This window comes from Ruditapes philippinarum, unplaced genomic scaffold (genome assembly GCF_026571515.1).
Source record: "Ruditapes philippinarum isolate M1 unplaced genomic scaffold, ASM2657151v2 ctg1747_1_1_1_1, whole genome shotgun sequence".
Classification (NCBI taxonomy): Eukaryota; Metazoa; Mollusca; class Bivalvia; order Venerida; family Veneridae; genus Ruditapes; species Ruditapes philippinarum.
Window position 1 is genome coordinate 108,669 of NW_026862839.1, and position 23,753 is coordinate 132,421.

The window sequence follows — 23,753 nt, forward strand, 5'->3', positions numbered from 1 at the left end:
TAAAGACCCAAAAGGCCTAGAGCTTAGATATTTTGCATAAGGCATTGTCTTGTAGACCCTTACCAAGATTGTTCAAATTACAGCCCTGGGGTCAAAATCGGCCCCGCCCCAGGGGTCATTGATTTTCACTATATGTTACTGTGTACATATAGTTAAAACTTAAAATACCTTCTTATAAGGACCCAAAAGGCCTTGAGCTTAGATATTTTGCATAAGGCATTGTCTGGTAGACCTCTACCCAGATTGTTCAAATTATAGCCCTGGGGTCAAAATCGACCCGGCCCCGGGGGTCATTGGTTATCCTCATATGTATATACTAAAAACTTACAGTAAAAACTTTTTAAAAAATCTTCTAGTAATTGACAAATGCTAGACGTAAGATATTTTGCATGAAACATTGTATAGTGAAGCTCTAGCAAGATTGTTCAAATTATAGCCCTGGGGTCAAAATTAGCCCCACTCCTAGGGGTCATTGATTTTCGCTATGAACGTAGAGTAAAAAATCTTCTTATCTGAAGGTACAAGGCTTAAAGCTTTGATATTTGGTATATAATATCATCTTTGGGTCCTCTACTAAAGTTGTTTTAATTATGCCCCTTGTGTTGAAATTGCCCTGCCCTAGAGGCGGTAGATTTCCTTATATGTATAAAGTAAAAACTTAAAAAAATCTTCTTCTCTGCATTGACAAAGGCTAGAGTTTAAATATATGGCATGAGACTTTGCGAAGTAAACCTCTACTAAGATTGTTCAAATTTTAGCCCTGGGGTCAAAATTGGTTCTGCCCCGGGGATCATTGATTTACATTATGTATATCTAGTAAAAAAATAAAAAATATTTTTGTCTGAAGGTACAAGGCATAGAGCTTTCATGTTTGCTATATAATATCATCTATAGGTCCTCTACAAAAGTTATTTAAATTTTTCCCCTGGTGTCAAAACTGGCCCTGCCCGGGGGCATGATTCTCATTATGTACACATAGTAAAAACAGAAAATAAAACAAATGTTTTCTGAATGGGAGAAAGCTTCAGCTTAGATATTTGACTTGAAATGTTGTTTGGTGGACCTGTATCAAGATTGTTTTGAATTAAACCCTTGGGTCAAAATTTTGCCTTGACCAAGGGGACAGTGACCTACTTTCTTGTCCTTCCTTTGATGTACAGCAATGAAATTTTGACCATGTGCACAGTTTTAGTTGTAAAATTGAACTTTGATATCAGGTGACCTAGATTTTGATAATGTGACCTACTTTCTTGTGCTTTGATGTACAGCTATGAAATTTGAACCATGTGCACAGATTAAGATGTAAAGTGGACTTTAATATCAGCTTACCTAGATTTTGACAAAGTGTCTTACTGTGTTGTCCTTTGTTGTAGTCATGAAATTTAGGCTGCGTGAAATATGACCTTCACCACCAAATTCACTAGACTCAAGTGCATTGATATATTCCTGCTCTGATCTTTTATTATTAACAATAGATTTAATCACTAATCTGATAATAGGAATTAGATAGGTCAGGGATCTATGCATTATGACAATCTTCAATTGTATAGAAACAAAAAAAAAAAAAAAAAAATATGTTCCTACACTACTATTTAGTGTTGTATTAATGCGGTGGCATAGCATTTTTCTCAAATGCAATCTTGTTTTGTATTAAAAAAAGTCACTCATTTTCCAAATTATTTTCCTTGTCTCGTAGTTTTTCCAAACATGCATTTGGAGAGCCTGATAACTTGAAAAGTCTCTTTTAAGGAAAGAATTGAAAATATTTCAAAGAATTGATACTTATTTAAATGATCTCAAATCATTTCTTGTAAACAAATGTGTGTGTTGCCCACATAACTCAAAATAGATTTAGAGAATATGTGGGACTAGCAGGTGGTCACTTATCTTTGATTAGTTAACTAGAATTGCCTGTTATTTGGATTAACTGCAGAGATATATCTAAATATGTGTTAAAATCATCATAAAAAGAAGACAAACATACGGTGTTATACCTAACATGTGTCTTTTTCAGAAATTCAAGAATTCATTGAAGCCACAAGCCATTGATATGGAGGAAAAGAATGAAGACATTGGTTTTAAAGATATAACATTTCCGGTCGATGATTGTTACCTTGAAAATGGAGGGGTCATCTTCAAAGGACAGAAACCTTCAGACAGCATGTACCCGGCCCTCAATGATGAAGTTCAGCCATTAAGCTATAAACATGTATGAACAAGACATAGAATTGCTGATCTTTGTATGAACATAGAAATGTTGACTTTTGTATGGACATAGAAGTGTTTGCCTTTGTATGATCACAGAAAGTTTTACTTTTGTATGAACATAGAATTGCTGATATTTGTATGAATGCTTTGTATGAACATAGAATTGTTAACCTTTGTGTGAACATAGAACTGTTGACTTTTGTAGGAACATAGAAGAGTTTTCCTTTGTGTGAACATAAAAATGTTGACCTTTGTATGGACATACATGTAGAAGTGTTGATCTTACCTATTGTTCCCAAGATTAATATTATGACCATGATATCGTGATGCCAAATGCTGGTATCTGATTGGTTGATTTTATTGCCAGGTTTAAAGTTGCACACTACTAGAAAACCATGTTTCAAAAGTAAAAAAAAAGATAAAGGAATAAACATTTAGGAATTTAACCCTTTACCTGCTGGAACAAAATGTTATTAGCTGTAGCCAACAGTACAGCACAATGCTTGGGCTGCATGCCCAGTCTGTGATCTTGCCAGGCTCTATACTGTAGGCTCACCAACTTCATATGAGCCGCATCACGACAAAACCAAAAATGGGTTTGCGACCAGCATGGTTCCAGACCAGCCTGCTCATCCGCACAGTCTGATCAGGATCCATGCTGTTCGCTATCAGTTTCTCTACTTGTTATAGGGTTTGTAAGCGAATAGCATGGAGCCTTGTCTGGATCCATGCTGGTCGCAAACCCATTATGTTGGTTTTGTCGTGACGCGGCTCATATATCTATCTTGATATCCCTAAAATTAAAAATGGACAATTCCAAAAAATCCAAGTCCATGTAAGAAATTCAACAGGTTAAGTGTTTAGAAATACATTTATTTGTATGTCCGAAAAAGGATGAAGCACTTTACTTGCTCCTTTAAAATATACTGTAATATAAACAACTTCTGTATCTGTCCTTTTATGAACAGGGTTTGTTTTTTTTTGGGGTGGGGGGGGAGACAAAATCATCTGTTGGTGTGCTATTTTAAAGATAACAGGTAAAGGGTCTCAAATGTCATATTAACTTATTCTTTTATTTCATTATTTAATGTTAGCCGAATATGTTTTCTTACTTTATATTTAGTTAATAATAGTTAAGATTACTTAGATTTAGCCTAGTTTATATCTAGTTAATATTAGTTACGATTACTTAGATTTAGCCACAATGAGAAAGGAATCGGTGCCAAAAACAATGTGTAAACAATACAAATACATGTTAAGATCTGTTTTTTTTATTTTTACATTTATGTGTAATTGTTATTAATTCCTGGAAGGGATAAAACTTAAGGATATGGGAGATTATTAAATCCGTCCTTTATATTATATTTCTAAAACTAAAAATAAAATGTTTATACATTTTCCATGTTATGTCACAAAAATCATGTGTATTTGCATAATGTGATCTATATTTGTGTCATTTTACATCTTACATATGGGACAGCATTTAGTATAGCTTAGTGGTCTTTATTATAGTTATTAAAATGCCTCTGGAGTAAGAAAATAGCCTCACCCTTGGGGTCATTATTGAAGCTTACATAAACTGATAAACCCAATAAGACCTTTCCGACATTTGCATTAAAGGCTTGTGTACTATTCTAACATTGTACTTCAGGTGAGCGATCAAGGCTATCATGGCCCTCTTGTTCAAATATACATGTATATCTTTTTTTACTCGAATTTATGTCTGTTGAACAAACAATAAGGTTTTTTTCCTTGAAAATATTGTTATTTCCTGTCATTGCTATTTTTTCTTTTACTGAATAGTGGTATATGATGCACATTTGTTATTTATTTTTCAATTATTCCATTGTGTTTAACAGTTTATTTTGTAGTATTTAATCCTGATGTTTACATTTTGGTCTTCAGTTGGCAAAATTTTTAATTTTTTCACTGCCAATGTTAACTCCCTTGGTTATTTTGTTAGAGTGACATTGATTGAACAGTTTTGTATACATGTACATGCAAACAAATCTGTAATCTTTTTTTGTTTTACAACTATACAGATGATAAAGGAACTTCAAGATCATTTTATTAAGAATTCTGTGCATAATTAAATTGGTTTTTGTTAAGCTTTTAAATCATGTTCTCTAGATAATTGTCAAGGACTAGCCTAATAATGTTTACATAGGATTTGAATATTATTACCCCATTTCCATACCCTTTATTATAGCCCCTTGTGAGTATGCAAATCATATCTGAAGGTTAGTATTGTTGGCTGTATTGGAACACTTGTTCTGTTGCCATGGTTTATTATAATCTGAATACTTAAAAGAGTTTTCATAATGGCCTTGCTATTGTGCCAACATTCTGTCATTTTAGCACAAGCCCTTTAGGCTGAAGGCTAATACAGTTGACTCTTGTTATCTTGAAGTCATCGGGACTCAAAAAAATATTTTTGATAAATTGTTGAGAGAAACGTATTTTGGGTAATGAACCAGTCAGAAACTAAATTTTAATAAAGATATGGGAATACTGTAAGTAAAATAAACTCAGTATGATGTGCTCTTTTTTTGAACAGATATGTTGTGGTGAAATTCTTATTGTATCCACTAATATGATAAGTAAGATGTAGACATCTATGCATTAGTGGAGAGATAAACAAAGGATAATAGTGTGAAAATAACTGTTGGGGCTGAAATTTTACTTCGAGATATTGAAAATATAGAAATATTGAGATAAACAAAGATACCCAATATAGATAACTTGCAAAATTTCATTGAGATAACAGAATATCGGGATTCATAATGTCGAGATAACGATAGTTGACTGTCTGTCTATCTGAAGACCAATGACAAGGTCATTACGAAAACTCTTTAATTATTGGCAACTTTATTATTGAACAATGAAAAATTAACAAACACTTAATTTTATATAATAGTAATTTTAAATAGTAAAATTATCTTTAGATTACAACTTTCAGAACACATATGAGCCACGTCACGACAAAACCAACATAGTGGGTTTGGGACCAGCATAAATCCAGACCAGCCTGCGCATCCGCGCAGTGTGAAAAGGATCCATACTGTTCGCTTGCAGACCCTTAACAAATAGAGAAACATATAGCAAACAGCATGGATCCTGATCATTCTGCGCGGATGCGCAGGCTGGTCTGGATCCATGCTGGTCGCAAACCAATTATGTTGGTTTTGTCGTGACGCAGCTCATATGTATTAAATTGCTGTAATTTAACAGTTAAACTTTGTCACATGTTTTATGCTCGTAATAGTTTTAAAAGTCAGGATATTTTATCATAGGTTAACCCATTTGGGATAAGTGCATTAAGTAATGTATGAACACATTTTGGTCTTTGAAAGTTCAAGAATGATTTGATTTTTCTGAGATAAATATCAAAAACATCTGTAATTGTTATATTTTTGTTATGTTTTGTGTGTACTTTTTACTTATTACTTCTATTTTTATAAACTTTGTTTTTACTTGCTGTTTTTACTGAACATGTGTCTTTGAATTTTGCAAAGGACAAAATGTTTAAATAATGCAAAGTTGAGTATTTATTTTCTGATTTTATTGAATACTCAATACTGCTAGTGTATTTGGCAGAGGCTTCTTGAAATTTTTTCTTAGATTCTTAATTTACAACCTGAAATGATGTTTATCTTCTAATACATGTATATGGAAAATTGAGGCGAGAAAAAAAAATACCCACTAAGATTAGTTGTGTAACATGTTGCCAATATAATTTTTGTATAACAATAATTAAGTCAGTTTAAAGTTATTAATAAACTTAACCCTTTGAAATTCCAGTTTATTATTTTAAATGGACGTTGTTCATCACCCATTCTGGTCAAGACCATCATTTTTAGGACATTTTTAAAAACATACACTGACTGAACACCTGACAGTGCAGACCATGATCAGATTGGACTGATATGCCAGCTGATCTTGGTCTGCACTGGTTGTATGGATAGAATCTGTTGCCACTAGCAGGCTACGGGTTGATATGATTACACATAAAGTTTTTCTCCCATTTCCAGTATTTACATGTAATATTAATAGTCGATTTCAGTTGATACATTACCTAGCTGTATCTTTTTCTCTTTATATACATTGTACACTTTGCTAGCCATTTTTTTTTATTGAGCCATTCCTGATTGGAAAATTTACAATTTGTACTGTGTACATTCACTGCCTTGAAACAAAGATTTCATATCACGTTTTGATTTTGATTTTTTATGAGTAAAAAAAAAAGATGAAAGAAATAAATTGTGTTGTTCTTTGTTATTTCACTTGAAAGTACAATACTAATTATACTCACACCACACATAGTGAGTCTAATTGTCCTGTCCCAATTGTTTTCTTTAATATCTTGAACCAAATCAGATATCAGTTTTGTTTAGTAGACTAAGTTTCATAACTCTTTATTGATATTTAACAGAGTAATGCCCCTTTTTAGCTCGACTATTCGATAAGAATAAGTAGAGCTATTGCAGTCACCCGAGCGTCGGCGTCGGCGTAACCACTTATGTTAAAGTTTTTGTAATAGTTCAAATATTTTCAAAGTCCATTGACATATGGCTTTGAAACTTTGCACACTTGTTCACCATCATGACCCCAACCTGTAGACAGGAGGAGGTAACTCTATCAAGCATTTTGACAGAATTATGCCCCTTTTTCGACTTAGAATTTACGTTAAAGTTTTTGTAATAGTTCAAATATTTTCAAAGTCCATTGACATATGGCTTTGAAACTTTGCACACTTGTTCACCATCATGACCCCAACCTGTAGACAAAAGGAGGTAACTCTATCAAGTATTTTGACAGAATTATGCCCCTTTTTGGACTTAGAATTTACGTTAAAGTTTTTGTAATAGTTCAAATATTTTCAAAGTCCATTGACATATGGCTTTGAAACTTTGCACACTTGTTCACCATCATGACCCCAACCTGTAGACAAGAGGAGGTAACTCTATCAAGCATTTTGACAGAATTATGCCCCTTTTTCGACTTAGAATTTACGTTAAAGTTTTTGTAATAGTTCAAATATTTTCAAAGTCCATTGACATATGGCTTTGAAACTATGCACACTTGTTCCCCATCATGACCCCAACCTGTAGACAGGAGGAGGTAACTCTATCAAGCATTTTGACAGAATTATGCCCCTTTTTTGACTTAGAATTTACGTTAAAGTTTTTGTAATAGTTCAAATATTTTCAAAGTCCATAGACATATGGCTTTGAAACTTTGCACACTTGTTCACCATCATGACCCCAACCTGTAGACAGGAGGAGGTAACTCTATTAAGCATTTTGACAGAATTATGCCCCTTTTTCGACTTAGAATTTACGTTAAAGTTTTTGTAATAGTTCAAATATTTTCAAAGTCCATTGACATATGGCTTTGAAACTTTGCACACTTGTTCACCATCATGACCCCAACCTGTAGACAAGAGGAGGTAACTCTATCAAGCATTTTGACAGAATTATGCCCCTTTTTCGACTTAGAATTTACGTTAAAGTTTTTGTAATAGTTCAAATATTTCAAAGTCCATAGACATATGGCTTTGAAACTTTGCACACTTGTTCAACATCATGACCCCAACCTGTAGACAGCAGGAGGTAACTCTATTAAGCATTTTGACAGAATTATGCCCCTTTTTCGACTTAGAATTTACGTTAAAGTTTTTGTAATAGTTCAAATATTTTCAAAGTCCATTGACATATGGCTTTGAAACTTTGCACACTTGTTCAACATCATGACCCCAACCTGTAAACAGGAGGAGGTAACTCTATCAAGCATTTTGACAGAATTATGCCCCTTTTTCGACTTAGAATTTACGTTAAAGTTTTTGTAATAGTTCAAATATTTTCAAAGTCCATTGACATATGGCTTTGAAACTTTGCACACTTGTTCACCATCATGACCCCAACCTGTAAACAGGAGGAGGTAACTGTATCAGGCATTTTTTTTACTATCAAGCACTAAGAATAGTCGAGCATGCTGTCCTACCGACAGTTCTTGTTAGAAATTTCATTTATTTGAATAATGTTGATGTTTGCTGTATATCAATAGTATATCATGCCCGAGCTTCAGTCAATCCAGTATAAATATTTCAATGACTAGATTTTTAGCTCACCTGTCATAAAGTGACAGGGTGAGCTTTTGTGATTGCTTTTCGTCCGTCCGTCGTCCGTAAACTTTTACTTTAAATGACATCTCCTCATAAACCACTAAGCCAATTTCATCCAAACTTCACAGGAATGTTCCTTTGGTGGTCACCTTTGAAAATTGTTCAACGAATTTAATTCCATGCAGAACTCTGGTTGCCATGGCAACCAAAAGAAAAAAACTTTAAATATCTTCTTCTAAAAAACCCGAAGAGCTAGAGCTTAAATATTTAGTATGAAACATCTTCTAGTGAGTGTCTACCAAGTTTGTTCAAATAAAAGCTCTGGGGTCAAAATTGGCCCCGCCCCAGGGGGTCATTGATTTTCCCTATATGCATATAGTAAAAACTTTAAAAATCTTCTTTTAAAGAACCCAAAGAGCTAGAGCTAAGATATTCAGCACGAAGCATCTTCTAGTTAGTGTCTACCAAGTTTGTTCAAATAGAAGCCCTGGGGTCAAAATTGGCCCCGCCCCAGGGGGTCATTGATTTTCCCAATATGCATATAGTAAAAACTTTAAAAATCTTCTTTTAAAGAACCCAAAGAGCTAGAGCTAAGATATTAAGCATGAAACATCTTCTAATGAGTGTCTACCAAGTTTTCTTTCAAATAAAAGCCCTGGGGTCAAAATTGGCTCTGCCCCAGGGGGTCATTGATTTTCCCTATATGCATAAAGTAAAATCATAATAAATTTTCTTTTAAAGAACCCAAAGAGCTAGAGCTAAAATATTTAGCATGAAACATCTTCTAATGGGTGTTAAATAAAAGCCTTGGGGCCAAAATTGACCCCGCCCCAGGGCACATTGATTTGTCTTAAATGTGTATAGCAAAAACTTAAAAATCTTCTTTTAAAGAACCCGAATAGCTAGAGTTTACATATTAAGCATGAAACATTTTCTAGTAAGTGTCTACAAAGATTAAATAAATAATTAAATAAAAGCCCTTGGGTCAAACCTGCCCCTGCCCCAGGTGTGTCATTGTTTTTAACTATATGTGTAAAGAAAAAACTTGACCAGCTAGACCTTAGATGTTTAGCATGAAACATCTTCTAATGGGTGTCTACCAAGTTTGTTCAAATAAAAGCCCTGGGGTTTAAACTGGCCCCGCTCCAGGGGCCTATATACAGGTGAGCGACTTCAGGGCCATCATGGCCCTGTTGTTCAATGAAGCAGCATTATGAGATATATGTTGATAAAATATTGTCTGTAACAATTAGATTCATTAATATCCAAGAGCATCTTCTGCAATTATTAGATTCGTTACTCTACAGTCACATGCGAGCCAGCTTGCTTGAACTAACCAGTCCTGATTTCAAATGAGAAAACGTGATTGTGACCCAAAGTCAGCTGTAAAAATGTAAGATCCCCAAGATTTGAAGTAACAAATGTATGGATTACATTAAGTGTTATAACTTTTAATGTCCAACTATTGTCATAATATATGTATATTGTGTTTAATTTCACACCTTATAAAATATAAGCAATGAACCTTGAGCGTTTGAACCATGCAATGTTTAAGTAAAAATCATTATTGAATCCAATCATTTCCAGAGTTAATATCATATGCATGCCATATCCCATAATAGCCTCATTTTAATTTTGGGGAATCCAAAATATATTAAAATCATATCGTACTCCACCTAGCCTTCAGAGTCCAAAAATTCATATCAAATCCTTCATGTACTTGAAGCAAAAGAGTTCCTTCAAAAGGTAATTATACATTTTTTGAGCACCAGTACTGTAAAATATAACTACATAATATACTATTCTTATTTAGTTTGACTAATTTCAAACTCCATGGTCTATAGTTATTGATCTTGTATACATGTATTTCTAATCATTACTTTAGCTCTCACAAATTATTTTTGATAGATCTCCCCATGATTCATTGCATGGTTGAGTTCATTTCTAGCTGCACTTAATTTAGGGCATAATATGACGATATATATTACATGTTTGTCCCAGTTTTAGATAAAATTTAATTGCAATTAAAACGCATCGCATCGGGGAATTATTTAGACTACTTATGCCTTCATACACCATTTGCACAACGAATGGAATTTTCTTAGACACCGTTTTGCATAAATAAGCCAATCAAAAAGGCTGAGACAAAAATTATCCAATGAAAAGAATTGTAATTTGAAGCTGTAGCCGTGGAGTTTATTTGTAAACAACATGGCTGCTGCTGATGTCAACTTCCAACAAACAGCGAGTTAATCTGATAAATTCCAGTTATATGATGTAATAAACTCTACCAGAAGCGACTTATTTTGATAAATAAATAAAAAAATTCTGTAAACTATGGGGTCAGGAAACAGTACAAGACCGAAAAGTGGTGATAGGTCGGATTTTAATGTGAAACCAGAAACTTTGATAAATGGTGGCTCCAGCATCTCGACGATTGATTCTTCTCATAGAAGAAAAATGACAGATGAAGAGAAAAACACTAACATCAGGGAGGCAGATTATGAAGATGGGAGTCTTGGGATTATGGTAAAAATATTTTCAATTTCATTCATATTTCACTGCAATGATTCGAAACGGCACAGCACTTTAGTGTGCCATGTTTACCAGACTGTTCAGTCTTGACAGGATGTCAAGCAGTCTACCTGTACTACTGGTCACCTCTTAAACATTTTTCCATGCAAATTTCATTAGTTTGATTTTTTAAAGCTAAATAAGAAGAGATTGCTTCTTCTCCAAACTAACAAACTACAGACTAGTTTGTTTATTTCTGATTGACACATATCTGAGGCCTGACAAGAAGTGTATCAAAATTACTTAAATTGTACCTACAGTAGGCCTACCATTTGTCCGGACACATAATTATGTACATGATGTTGATTTAATCATTTTAAAAGTTGTGATATTTTAATTATTTTAAACATGATATGCAATATTTTAGCATAAAATGCTGAAATTTTGGATATTCTATTGTTTACTCTGCAAATGATTATAGCTAGAATCATGGAGCTAAATATAGATGGAGAAGAATCTGTGACGTCACACAGTTAAATTCAGTATCGGCGGAATTGTGTTCACACAGGATTTTTCGAGATTTGAATTTTGATGCATTCTGGGAAAAGGTGGCGCAATAGCTCAGTTAGTTAAACCACTGGTTGTCACTCCTGAGGTCCCGGGTTTGATCCCGGGTAACACCCTTGGGACTTTTCAGAGACACTTTCAGTGTTTCCGTCCTAACTAGAGGTGTACTGGTAAAAAATCCATGAAATCCTCACATGTGTCATTGCTATTCACTGGGCATGTAAAAGAACCAAGGGGTATATTGAGTAAGAACTAAGAACTGGTTCCCGGATACCCTTGTATCTCATAGCCGTTTCTGAAGTGACTAGTCTATAGTTATGTCTACGTCCCCACGAGGGGTTTGACATTATTGGAAGATAGATAAAGAAGCCAAATTACTGTCATATTGAATTCTCTGAGGTACATCATCAAAAAAGACGAAGCATTTTCTACTTATATAAGAAGCAATTGTTATTTATTCTCAAACATACAATACACACCTTTCCACACTAATATTTCTCCGGTGGAAATCCATGTCGGCAATATAAACAATAATTAATGGATAATCGCCGAAGTTTAAGGAGGGCACGAAAAATTGGAGGGTAGCGGGAAAACTCGATTATCACAGAAGCGCACAAAGGATTGTGGGTCAGAATCTGACTATCATCTATTTTCAGAGCTTACTATCTGTTGTATGAATATTATATAAAAGGGATAACCTAGCATCTTTATGTCTGAGTTTTAGTCTACAGATATTTAGGGAGGGCAGCATGTCTGTGATGCTAAAGGTATGCAGGGTTTTCATTGTTATCTGAGGCAACAGATCAGCCTATGAAAACAACCAATTTGGCTATGGGTAAAGGGGGTATTTTAATCTACAGCCTGAAAATTTGCTCAGCATTTTAACTGATGATGTGAATCGTCAATCTGTTAATAATGAAAAACCTGGGTATGACCTTGATCTAGCTTGATTCAAAAGGATACTCTTCTTAGAACATTGTCAATTTGATCTTTTGTGTTTGGTGGTGGGAAACCAAACTTCGGAAAGTTATTCAAGCATCCATGGGCCTGACTAAATGTCTGGTAAGCTATAAACTTAATGGAATGTGAATAATTACACTGATGAAGGAATACCCATAAAAACTAAATATGGAAATATATATCTTAAGTTTTATCCCTTTTTAACAGAGTAAAGCTAGAATGGAGGAAATAGTTGAAAATTTAGGACCAGATGAACTGTTTTGTGATCCTGACTTTCCTGCAGACAGCCAAGCATTGTTCTACAGTGATGACAAACACTCAACTGGGAAAAGCATTGTTTGGAAAAGACCAAAGGTATTGTTGCCAAAATTAATAAAAGTTTGCTTAACTATCTTTTTATAGTGAAATAAAAAATCAATAAGAAGTCAATTTCTGAAGTAGTTAATTTTTTCTCTTATAAAGGAAGTTTGCAATATTATAAATTTGTTCTATGACCATATATTAACCATTATTTGCAATATATATGCAAACAACCATTTATATTATATGGCCATATAACCTGTCAAAAATCTTTATAACCAATGATATACATAAAAATTTGTTTGATGTTTAAATACTACTCTCATAAATTACCGTACTTTTATATGATGCACATTATATTTAGGATTTGATGGAAGAATGGCAAACTCCTCAATTAATGATAGATGGAATGACAAGAGATGATATAAAGCAGGGAATTCTGGGAGATTGTTGGTTCCTCTCATCCTGTGCAGCTGTATCACAGAGACCAAAATACATGAAAAAGGTACCATTAATGTACAGTCAAACCTCAAATATTCAACCTGACTGACAGTGACTGTCATTGTTACGTGCATTTTTTTTCTAGATTTGTAATATCAGTGAATTGTAACCATAGAGAAGAGATCAATTCTATCAATTAATGGATGACAAACCAGAGAAGGAACAACATGTCAACACCTAGGACAAACCTGGTCATACTGCATGGATGTGCAGGATGGCTTGACTCTTAAATGGTGGCAGAGCCTAATCACTTTTGGTTCCAGCAATCAAAGTGCTCAAAGAATACATGATAGGCAATATCTGTAACATAATTTATAACAGAAATGAAATTAATGTTTCATAGGCATAATTTTATTAGGCGTAAAGCTGTACTAAATGACTGCTTCTTCTGTTTGTTTGCTTGTTAGTAAAAATCACAACAATTTTCATTGAGAAGCCCAGCTAGGTATCTCACCTTTTATGTATGTAAGGGCCGTGAATCAAATGCCATACATCTTTCATACTCTATGTCGGACACGGTCACAAAATGGTAGAAAAATAGAATCTCACCTATTATTGGATTCATACCCATGACCTCTATGTTAGGTCAGTCAAGTGCTATACACATCTCATCCCCTAGGCCGGACAATTGTAGAAAAAATAAGAATCAATTTCTTTCAGATTATGCAGAGAGATCAACCTTTAGTTGGTGATGAATATAAAGGCATGGTAAATTTTAAATTTTGGCGGTTTGGTCAATGGTCAGATGTTTATATTGATGATAGATTACCAACAAAGGACGGTAAACTAATTTATGCCTCGTGTACAGATCCACAAGAATTCTGGGTATCTTTAATAGAAAAGGCTTATGCAAAGTAAGTTAGTGTTTTATTCTATTCTAAGTTAAGACATATGAAAAGAATCTGTTATTTAAAGCAGCTTATGCCTCCAGATTTCTTCATCTCTGTATGAAAGGTAAGAAAGTGATATTAATATTGTCAGGTGACAAAATAATAATTTAAGTTATAAAAGGCACACACAATCCCCATAAATTTAACAGAAATTGGCCAAAAAAATAAACCCTATTCTTCTAGTAACTGGTTAAGACATAGTGATGAAAAGTAATAAATTCAGTCATAATTTTGCATATACCATGTGAATTAAATCTTACCATGCTAAATTTCTTTAATGGACATGTCCATCATTCAACATAACATCATTTTAGGTAAGATTTTAAAATGTAAACTAACTGATGAGGGAACAGTGCAGACCCTAATCAGGTGGCATGAATATGTTGTCTGATCTTGGTTTGCACTAGTCATATTGGTAGGTTCAGCGGCCACCAGCAGGGAAATGATTTAACATGACATAGATAGTGATTATTGATTCATTGCTCAAACACCTGATATATTCATTTTTAGAAATTTTGTTTGAGGCATGTAGCTTTAAACCTAATCTTAATAATGATATTCTATTATTATGCATAAAAATTGCTTAAAGGCACATTACTAGAATGTCTGAGAAACAAATAAAATTCTTCTTCTTTAGAAAGAGCAAATATGAGTTTCATAATGTTTAAATCATTGTTTTAGAGCATGTAAGATGCTTATTACCCTGAAAGTGATATTATTTGTCTCAAAAGTAGCAAAATGTAAACAAAGTGGTATTTTGACTTTCATTTAAATTACTACATCACAATAATTGTATCAATCACAAAAAACAACAGAAGCAAAAGATGATTCAGGTAATTTGCCAGTATTCATAATGTTGTTTATTTTTAGATTACATGGTTCATATGAAGCTATAGACGGAGGACAAACTATGGACGCACTGGTTGACCTCACTGGGGGTCTTGCTGAGAGATATGAAATTGAAACAAAAGATCCTAATTTGTACCGACAAATTCTTAGAGCTAGCAAGTCGGAAGCATTTATCACTTGTTCAAGAAAGGTAACTCAGCTGCCAAAAATGCTCTGATTCTGCTAGAAAACAATATTATTTTATTAGTTTTACATACAAGAAGTTTTTCTCTTCACAAGGATCTGTATATTTGAGATTTTTCTGAGAGTTTGAAAATTTTTCTATTAAGAAACCCTTCTTTTCATATCTTTTTGATGGACTTTGCCCTGCTATTGCATATGTTTTTTCAGTGTAAAAGATTGTCAATATATAATAAGAAATGTAATTTGTACAGTTCAAAATATATTTTGACTATATATCAATTTTTATATGCCAGTGCTGCTCAATAAAACTATAGGTACATTGTAAATAATTAATTTCTATAACATACTGTGTATTTATACTGTAACTTATGAACTTTATTTCATTGTACAGGGAGACTGGAAGCTAAGTAATAAAGCTGACCCAAATGGCTTAGTTTCTGGACATGCTTACACCATCACCGGCATAGAAAAGGTACTCTATAATAACATTTATAAAAGTCCATGAGTTAAAAGTGTCTAAGGTAAACACTTCCTGATGTGAACTTTTTTATTAAACTGGAGAAAAATTATTAGAATGTGTCTCTCTTTAGATACCAAATAAAAAGGAAAAAAAATCAATTTTTTCTGAAGAAGACATTAAGTCAAAAGCTCAAGAAAAGCGTTTGTTTTCATTGAGCTCATTATATACCAAATGAGAGGCATTCTGTAAAGTCATTTGAGATTCTTTCTGAACTGTGGTGAAGTAAATATTCACAGATATATCTCATATTTTTAATTTGTTGTAATAAATGACTTATAATTGAGCGATGTTGGCTATCCTGTTTGGTTATTGAAATATGGTTCTCTTGCATGTAATATTTCATTCCTGTAGCACATTAGCTGGTTAACTCCCTATTATATTTTGATAAGAGTTAATACATAAGGGCACTCAGGTGAAGATTTGTTGTTTCTTTACTTATTTGGTTTACAGATTCAGCATAAAATGGGAGAGGATAAACTTGTAAGAATACGTAATCCTTGGGCTGATGGTACAGAGTGGAAGGGATCTTGGAGTGATAAGTAAGTGTATTTTATGGCCATCAAGTGGTCCAATATAACAAGGTTCTAAAATTTAGAAGCTTGTTAAACATAATAAATAAAGACAAACAAATGAGTAAGTTGAAATTGGGCTTTTATATATATAGTTAACACTTATACAGTACACCTTTAGATTTTGTAATGACTAGAAATAGTACAAAATGAAATACAGTCGACTCTCGTTATCTTGAAGTCTTCGGGACCGTCAAAAAAATATCGAGATAACGAAATGTCGAGATAAACGTGTGAGGGTTTGAATCTGTCAAAAACTAATTTTTACAGAAGACATGGGTATACCTTATAAGTCAAATAAGTACGATGTTTCATTATCTTGTGTCAATTCTTATAATAAAAAATAACAGTTCGTTACATAATTTAGCGGATGTTAACCAGCGGAAATACAGCATTTAGGTGCTATGTGATTGACACATAGTGAGGTTTACTCAGTTATATACCACTAAAACATAAACGTTGTTTTCTAACTTTATCTATTTAGTATTTTAACATTGCATAATAACACATATAAATTACATGAAAACATTTCATAGCAATCATTTTGTGAGAGAAATAGCACATTTATAAAGGCACACAATTTATGAATAGTTAGCACGTTTATTTAATTTACCGATTATTCGATAAAATTCACTCATTTTCGACATAAGTCAATCAACACGCTAATTAACAATTATTTCAAAACACCTTGACTTAATTTTTACAAACATATCATCATTAATTATTACGACACGCGCTTTAAGCGATAACCGTCCGCTTGGTGTTTTTCACACCTATTGCGGGAGGGGGTAGACGAATAATTATTTGTCGAGATAAACAAAGGATTATAGTGTGAAAATAACTGTTGGGGCTGAAATATCAAATCGAGATACTGAAAAAATCGAAATAAAAATATCGAGATAAAGAAATATTTTCAATATAGATAAAGAGCGGGAAAAACGGGACTTTCAGATTTTAATCGAGATAACGAAATATCGAGAAAAGCGATGTCGAGATAACGATAGTTGACTGTAAGTTAAAATGTTTTATGTACATTTTAAGGTACATGGAATAAATATCATATAATTATGCAGTTCAATATTGTTTTCAATTTGGAACAGCATTTGCAGAACTGGTTTGTTTGCTCTTACTTATTTTAACCATTCAGATAAGCATTTGTAAAAAGTGAATCTAGAATTTCTTTTAAATATTAAGTATTATTAAAAATCTGGCTTGAAAGATTAAGAAGTAGAAGTTTAAAAAATTTAGTTTTCACTTGACATATATTTTCTTATTATCAGTGACATTAATTGGACATGGGTAGATGAAGAAACTAAAGAACGTCTGGGACTGAAATCAAAAGATGATGGTGAATTCTGGATGTCATATAAAGATTTTTGTCGACATTTTTCTGAGGTAACGATATGTTTAATGGGGCCAGACTTTGACGGAGATGGGGTATCTGATCAAGCAGGTATGTTAATAATTTTGAGTAAAATAGAAGAAAAATCTAACCTTTGGTCTCTGTGACTTGACCCCAATTATAATAACGATTCAAAGTAAAAGATCCATTTAAGTTACTGACATATAAAATAATTGAGATAGCAATTAAAATTGAAGGCTCTCTAGAGAAAAAACATGATCATTTGAATTTTTAAGATATTTTATAACTATAAAAACATATCATATCTTATGCACGGGGATTATGGCTTCTGCGTCTGCTTTCATGTCAGTGTCATATCTTGGTTAAGATTTTTTTTACCACCACAATTTTAGTACAAGTATTTCTAAGATATTTAAGAATACACATGTATTTTTAGCTTTAAAATACTATGCTATTAATAACAGCATTTATGTTTATTCACAATTTTATGCAAGTTTTTTTTTTCTGAATAAAATAAATTTAAGAAATAAATGGGAGAAAGTGGTGTAATGATGTGTCACACAAGGATTGTGGGTGTGAGCCCTACTTAGGCCATGGCTATTTAACCTCATATGACACCAGTACTTGTTGATAGTAAGGAAGTAGACTCTAAGGTAATTCTAAGCTTTTTATATGATCCTAGCTAAATTAGCAGCTAGGGTATGTTGAAACCTTAACTTAACTTAGAAATTAATAATTTGAAATTTTCAGGTCATTTTGAGGTTATCAGAGGGGAGTGGATTTTAGGCTGTTCTGCTGGTGGATCCAGAAATGACCTACAAAAATTTGCAACAAATCCACAATATTTATTAACATTAACTGAACCAGGTATTTATAGCTTCTTATTCTATTTGATCGAAATTCCCTTACTGTTGAATATTATGAATATGAACCTTATATCAGTTTGATTTTGTAATTACAATTAAATAAATTGATGTCTCAAAATTCTTTTTAATTTTTATAGAAATGTTGAAGGGAATGTTTTGTCAAGTTAAAATTAAGAATTTTAACCTGTAACCTGATGGGGGGTTATTAAATCTAAATTTGTCGAGCTTTGTCAGTTTGAAGGTTAAGAGATTAATAAATAAAATACAAAAATTGATCTGCCAGCAGTATAGGGCATCTACTGGTCAGATTGTGTCCACCTGCTTACATCAATATGGAGAATATTGGCTTTAAAATCCAGGGGTCCCTCAGGTTCAATCTTTATGAGTTGCCTAATTCCTCCAAGGCATTAAGCCCAATGATCATTTGTCTCTCACTGCTGATTCACAAACCATTTGGGATTAGCATTAAGGTCACTTGCCGAGAAATAGATAATTTCTGGTTAGTTATCCGGGAAAGCCAGTTAGGTGGACTGACTGCCAAGATATTATCAAAATGTGTTAGAATTGGCATTTAAACCAAATGAACAAACAAATAAACACTCACTCACTCGCTCACTGAGTTGCTCATTCAGTCACTCACTCAACTGGCCAAAGTTGCACAAGTGTGCAGACTGGCATGGCTCTATACTGGAGGATAAGGGTAATCACTTCTGATTCCAGCAAGTGAAGGGCAACCATAAGGCACTTCAAATCCATATACATGTGTAAATAATAAATACATTGCATTTGTCAAAATAGAATAATAATTTTGATAACGACATTTTTTAATTTGCAAATATTGTTCATTAACAGATGATTTCAACGAGGAAACAGATGATCCGGACAGTGAGGGCAAGTGCAGTATTGTGATATCATTGATGCAGGAGCATCGGCAGTCTCGGAGAAATGTTAAAGTTAAACGATTACAAATTGGTTTTATGTTATATCAGGTATGTGTTATGAAATTAAACGTAATAAAATATTGGGGGCATATAGTTGACACTTAGTTTCATGTTTTGTTGCTGTTTACTGGCAACTTCATTTAATGACTGATATCTTCCATACCCAGTATTTGTAATTTAGATAGCTCGAATGGTTCTTAATCTTGTGGGGGTGTTACGTTAGGTCAACATCACCAGTGCTAAAAATAGATTTTTACACTTTAGCTCATGCAGCCTTTATTCATTGACCGATGTCTGTCATATTAAGTAGGTTCATGCCTTTTGTGATACTTTAGTGAAATAACAGGTCACTTAGGTTAAGTTTCTAGGTTACCTGAGTGTTAAAAAAATACCCTTTTACACTTTTGCAAATACAGCCTTTATTCATTGACTACTTTCTTGAAAAACATTGACAAAATTACATGTTTCTACTTAATTCCTCCCTTCTGTTGTACTTTCTGCACAGATGGACTATACAATGTTTTGCACCAGCATGCACAGTTGTGTAGCCTGACACTACATCATTGAAAGCTTTAATTTAGCGGAATGACCTTGACATGGTCCATATATTATGAAGCAAGCAAACTTCATTGTACAAAAGTGCAAGTAAGAGGTTGAAAGAAAATATATACAGTAAAAGCTTATTGTTTTTGGTTAGAAATTGTGTGAATATTCATGCCGTTCAGCATATTTTTAATGGACGGATTTGTCCCAGTCTAGAAATATTGACTTATAAGGGAAAAATATGTCAGCATCCAGAGAGTTTGATTAATAGAGCAATGGCACAATATTCTGTCATCAGGTTTGTCTGTCTAGCTGCACATTTTCTAACCTTTATCAACCGTTTGTTATTATACTTTGTTTAATTTTTATCCAATCAAATTGCAATAAACAATGTAATATTCCATTATACTTTACAGACTGAAGATACAGAACATTCTTTACCAGCAAGATATTTTAAGTATCATCCTGACTGTGGTAAATCTGGTGTATATATAAACTTTCGTGAAGTTAGTGGCCGTTTTGAACTGAATCCTGGACATTATGTGATTATTCCATCTTCGTTCAAACCAGATGACCAGTCTGCTTTTATGCTTCGTGTGTTTGGAGAGAAGAAGTTTGGATTGAAAGGGTAAATTTTTACATTCATGTATCATTTCTGAAAATAAAAAAAATGGGAAGAAAATTTCCTGATGACTAAATTTCTATGTTTTTTTAGAAAGTTTGAAAAATCAAAAATGTATTATAAGTAAGAACTTGATTTGATCTTTTTACCCCACGTTTACAAAGGGTCTGGTAATACTGAATGTTTGTTACATTGATATTCAATGGATAATCATTACATTCATATTAATCTGTATACATTGTACCAGGTAATAACTGCTGTAAATTTTATGAGGTAATAAATTCCTCTTCCTCAAACTAATGAATGGTTCTGTGTAGTGTAAATTTGTTACAGTATGTAGATTTTTGTATAGGTTAAAATGGCTGTGTATAAATGGTAGTTTACAATATAACCCTCACCTTGCAATATTGGTTATATAACCATTACTACCATTTATTCTGGGTCATATAACCTATGAAATTTTTCTTTATATCTAATAATGGACCGAGATTAAAATCTGGATCAAAATGAATTTCTGTACGTTTTATAATAGGTGCTAAATTAGGAACTTGAAATGTATCTAGCATTAATCATAAATGATTCCTTTCTGTATCATTTCTGTTCGGGAACTTGGGTTCTGCTTTCAAATAATTCTAAAACGAGTATGTGTCTTTACTTTTTATTATCTTGATAAGCAATTCTCTGAAATATTCATTTACATTTGAAATGTACAATAGATAATATACGTAAAAACATTCACATCAGTAAATAGTTATAGACCAACTTCACAGTAAATGTAATTTGAAGTTTTATACCTTTAAAGGTGCCCTTGATTAGTTATTTACCACAGCGATATCTTTTATCTTAATAAAAATGATCTTTAAAAACAATTGCATTTATTTCTTAAACTAAACATACCTATTTTGAATGGTCTCAATTCATCAAGTTTCAGATTTAAACTGACGAGATTCGCAAAAACTTAACAAAAACCTGATGACGTTGACGTAAACATCTGACGTCTCGTAAAGAAGCGAACATAGTGACGTCATTAAAAATGTTAACAAAATCTGAATTACTTAGAAATTAATACGTTTTTTAACAATTTCTTTATTTTAGACCCTTAAGACCTGCGCCAGAACCAGAATGAAAGCCGGAATAAGACATGAACTGGAAACTATAACCGGACCTTACCTCTATTATATCTCCAAGGTGTTCTGGAAAATTACAAGCTTCACACAGATAGAAATCTACACCTTTGATCAATCTATCCTTGTTAAATCTTTTCAGCTTGTGTATTGGTGCTTTATAAAGACAAATGCTACAATTACATATTTATTATATACTTGTAAGGAAACTTTCTAAAACATTAACTGGCGTACACCAGTTTAGTTCAAGCTCAAAGTGTAAAAGTATGAGACAGTGCTATTCTTTACGCTTGTTTTGTGCTAATTTTTAATCAACTTATTCATCTTCAGGCAAGTTTTTTCTTACTGCAGAGGATAGAATTTAATCCAGTTAAGTTGGTCACCCTGGTGTTAACTTACCAGTAATGATGATTATAGTCGTACCATGGTTAAGGACGTTTTCGGGAGTTTTCATATAGACATATAGGCAAAATTAAAACTGTTCAATAGAATTTCTTAAAAAATGGCATGTTGTTAGAATATGATAACAGAAACATTTTAAGCGAAAAAAATAACTCCCGAAAATGTCCTTAAAACACTTTTTATAATGTTTATAATGGTACCATAGTTGTGTTTAGGACATTTTTTTTGTCTTACTCTGAGTGCAGTAATGGGTTAATGCCTATTAAGTTATGTAAGGAGTTAACCAGTTACTGCACTAAGGTGACAAAATGTTATTATGTAACCTTAAAACTTCCTGATTGTGCACTTTTGTCCTACCTGATTATGCCAATTACTGTGAATTAACTTAATTTCGTGGGCATGAAATTTCGTGGCTTTGTCAACAACAACACTATCAGGTTCTTAAATTCGTGGACTGTTTATTTTTCCAAAAGAATGTGATGACAGCAGACAAAATAAAAAATTTTGGATTTTAAATTTGTTGACTGAACTATCCATGAATACCACAAAAATAAGTTTCCCGTGAACAATAATGATTTTGCGGTATTTTGAAATTTTCAATTTTATGCTCAATTTTGATGAGAAACTATAGGATGGCATATTTATGTACACACACATGAGAGCTTTTATTGCATTTATTATGAAATATTGCTTTTTTTATTAAATACTTTTTTTCAAATTTACAAAATAAAGTTTTAATTGTTAATTATATTGCTAAAAGCTATTGTAAAATTATATTTTTATAAACATACATGTGTATTTTGATTGAAAAAAAACAATTCTTTAATCTACTTTTGAGAATTTATAATTATAAAAAATAACTTTGTCTTTATCAGCAATACATAATTTTAAAGTTAACTTTTATGGTTTTTTTGTTGTTTGTTTTAATGGATCAAAGCTGCATGCGTCTAAGTGATTATTTTTTCTTTTAAAATTAAAAAAAAAATGTAGAAAAATACATGCTAAGTCTAGGAGAATGTAAAAATTAGACTATTATCGCTGTGAATCATTTACTTTTGTACACTTCACAATAAATGTTTACTATATCTGATTCTGATACTTTCTAAAATTCAAAAAAAAACAAAAAAAAACAACAATGTTTTAAAAAATAAATTTGGAGGCATGTAGCTTTAAAGAAAATGTTACAATGTATTTGATTTTATTAAACAAGGAACAAAAATATTTTTTTAACGGCCTTTTGTTGTTGTATTTTATGACAAGGGATTTTAATACACACAAAGAGCTGTTAATTATTTATATGAAATTTTATAATATTGCACATTTGTAATGTCATTTTCATTGGATAATTGTGATGTTTTTTTAACTATATACACTGCGGCTGTCTATATATAATTTTTTTTACCCAAAAAATAAAGAAATTTGCTATATTATAAACTTGTTATAAAGATTCTTGACAGGTTATATAACAGTATATAAATGTTTTTTTCTTCAATATAATGCACATCTAGTTGCTCAGGTTATATATGCAAACAAACATTTATAAAGGACCATATAACCTGTCCTTGAAAAATTTGCTCAATAGATGTTTTAAAATAAATCATTTTTATCAAGATCTGTTTGAAAGTAATTTTAATTGGGGGCATGTTAGAGCACCTGATTTGACCCAATTGTCTCCCTTGTGGTTTTGAGTATGAGTCTTCGGTGACA

The 23,753-nt window shown here is 32.6% G+C and overlaps 2 protein-coding genes across 2 annotated transcripts in view; both read left to right on the forward strand.

The window, feature by feature from the left end:
- LOC132720349 (sodium- and chloride-dependent GABA transporter ine-like) overlaps nucleotides 1–6,462 on the forward strand; it is a 41,831-nt gene extending 35,369 nt beyond the window's left edge. The window contains exon 13 of the mRNA XM_060704470.1: nucleotides 2,015–6,462. Within this exon, the coding sequence (XP_060560453.1) occupies nucleotides 2,015–2,215 (201 nt within the window). The 3' untranslated portion in view covers nucleotides 2,216–6,462. The remainder of the gene's footprint in view (nucleotides 1–2,014) is intronic.
- A 4,084-nt stretch (nucleotides 6,463–10,546) lies between these two features.
- LOC132720353 (calpain-A-like) lies at nucleotides 10,547–22,177 on the forward strand. The gene is made up of 12 exons (XM_060704474.1): nucleotides 10,547–10,861; nucleotides 12,581–12,727; nucleotides 13,038–13,178; nucleotides 13,835–14,028; nucleotides 14,935–15,103; nucleotides 15,488–15,568; nucleotides 16,067–16,155; nucleotides 17,466–17,638; nucleotides 18,299–18,415; nucleotides 19,267–19,403; nucleotides 20,315–20,526; nucleotides 21,616–22,177. The coding sequence occupies exons 1-12, from the start codon at nucleotides 10,670–10,672 to the stop codon at nucleotides 21,644–21,646; spliced, it is 1,683 nt and encodes a 560-aa protein (XP_060560457.1). The 5' UTR covers nucleotides 10,547–10,669; the 3' UTR covers nucleotides 21,647–22,177.
- Nucleotides 22,178–23,753: the final 1,576 nt, after the last annotated feature.

Coding starts and splice junctions, on each gene's coding strand:
- LOC132720353 (XM_060704474.1), top strand. CDS start 10,670: ATGGGGTCAGGAAACAGTACAAGACCGAAAAGTGGTGATAGGTCGGAT. Junction 12,728..13,037: donor TTGTTTGGAAAAGACCAAAG/GTATTGTTGCCA, acceptor CATTATATTTAG/GATTTGATGGAAGAATGGCA. Junction 20,527..21,615: donor AAGAAGTTTGGATTGAAAGG/GTAAATTTTTAC, acceptor TCTTTATTTTAG/ACCCTTAAGACCTGCGCCAG.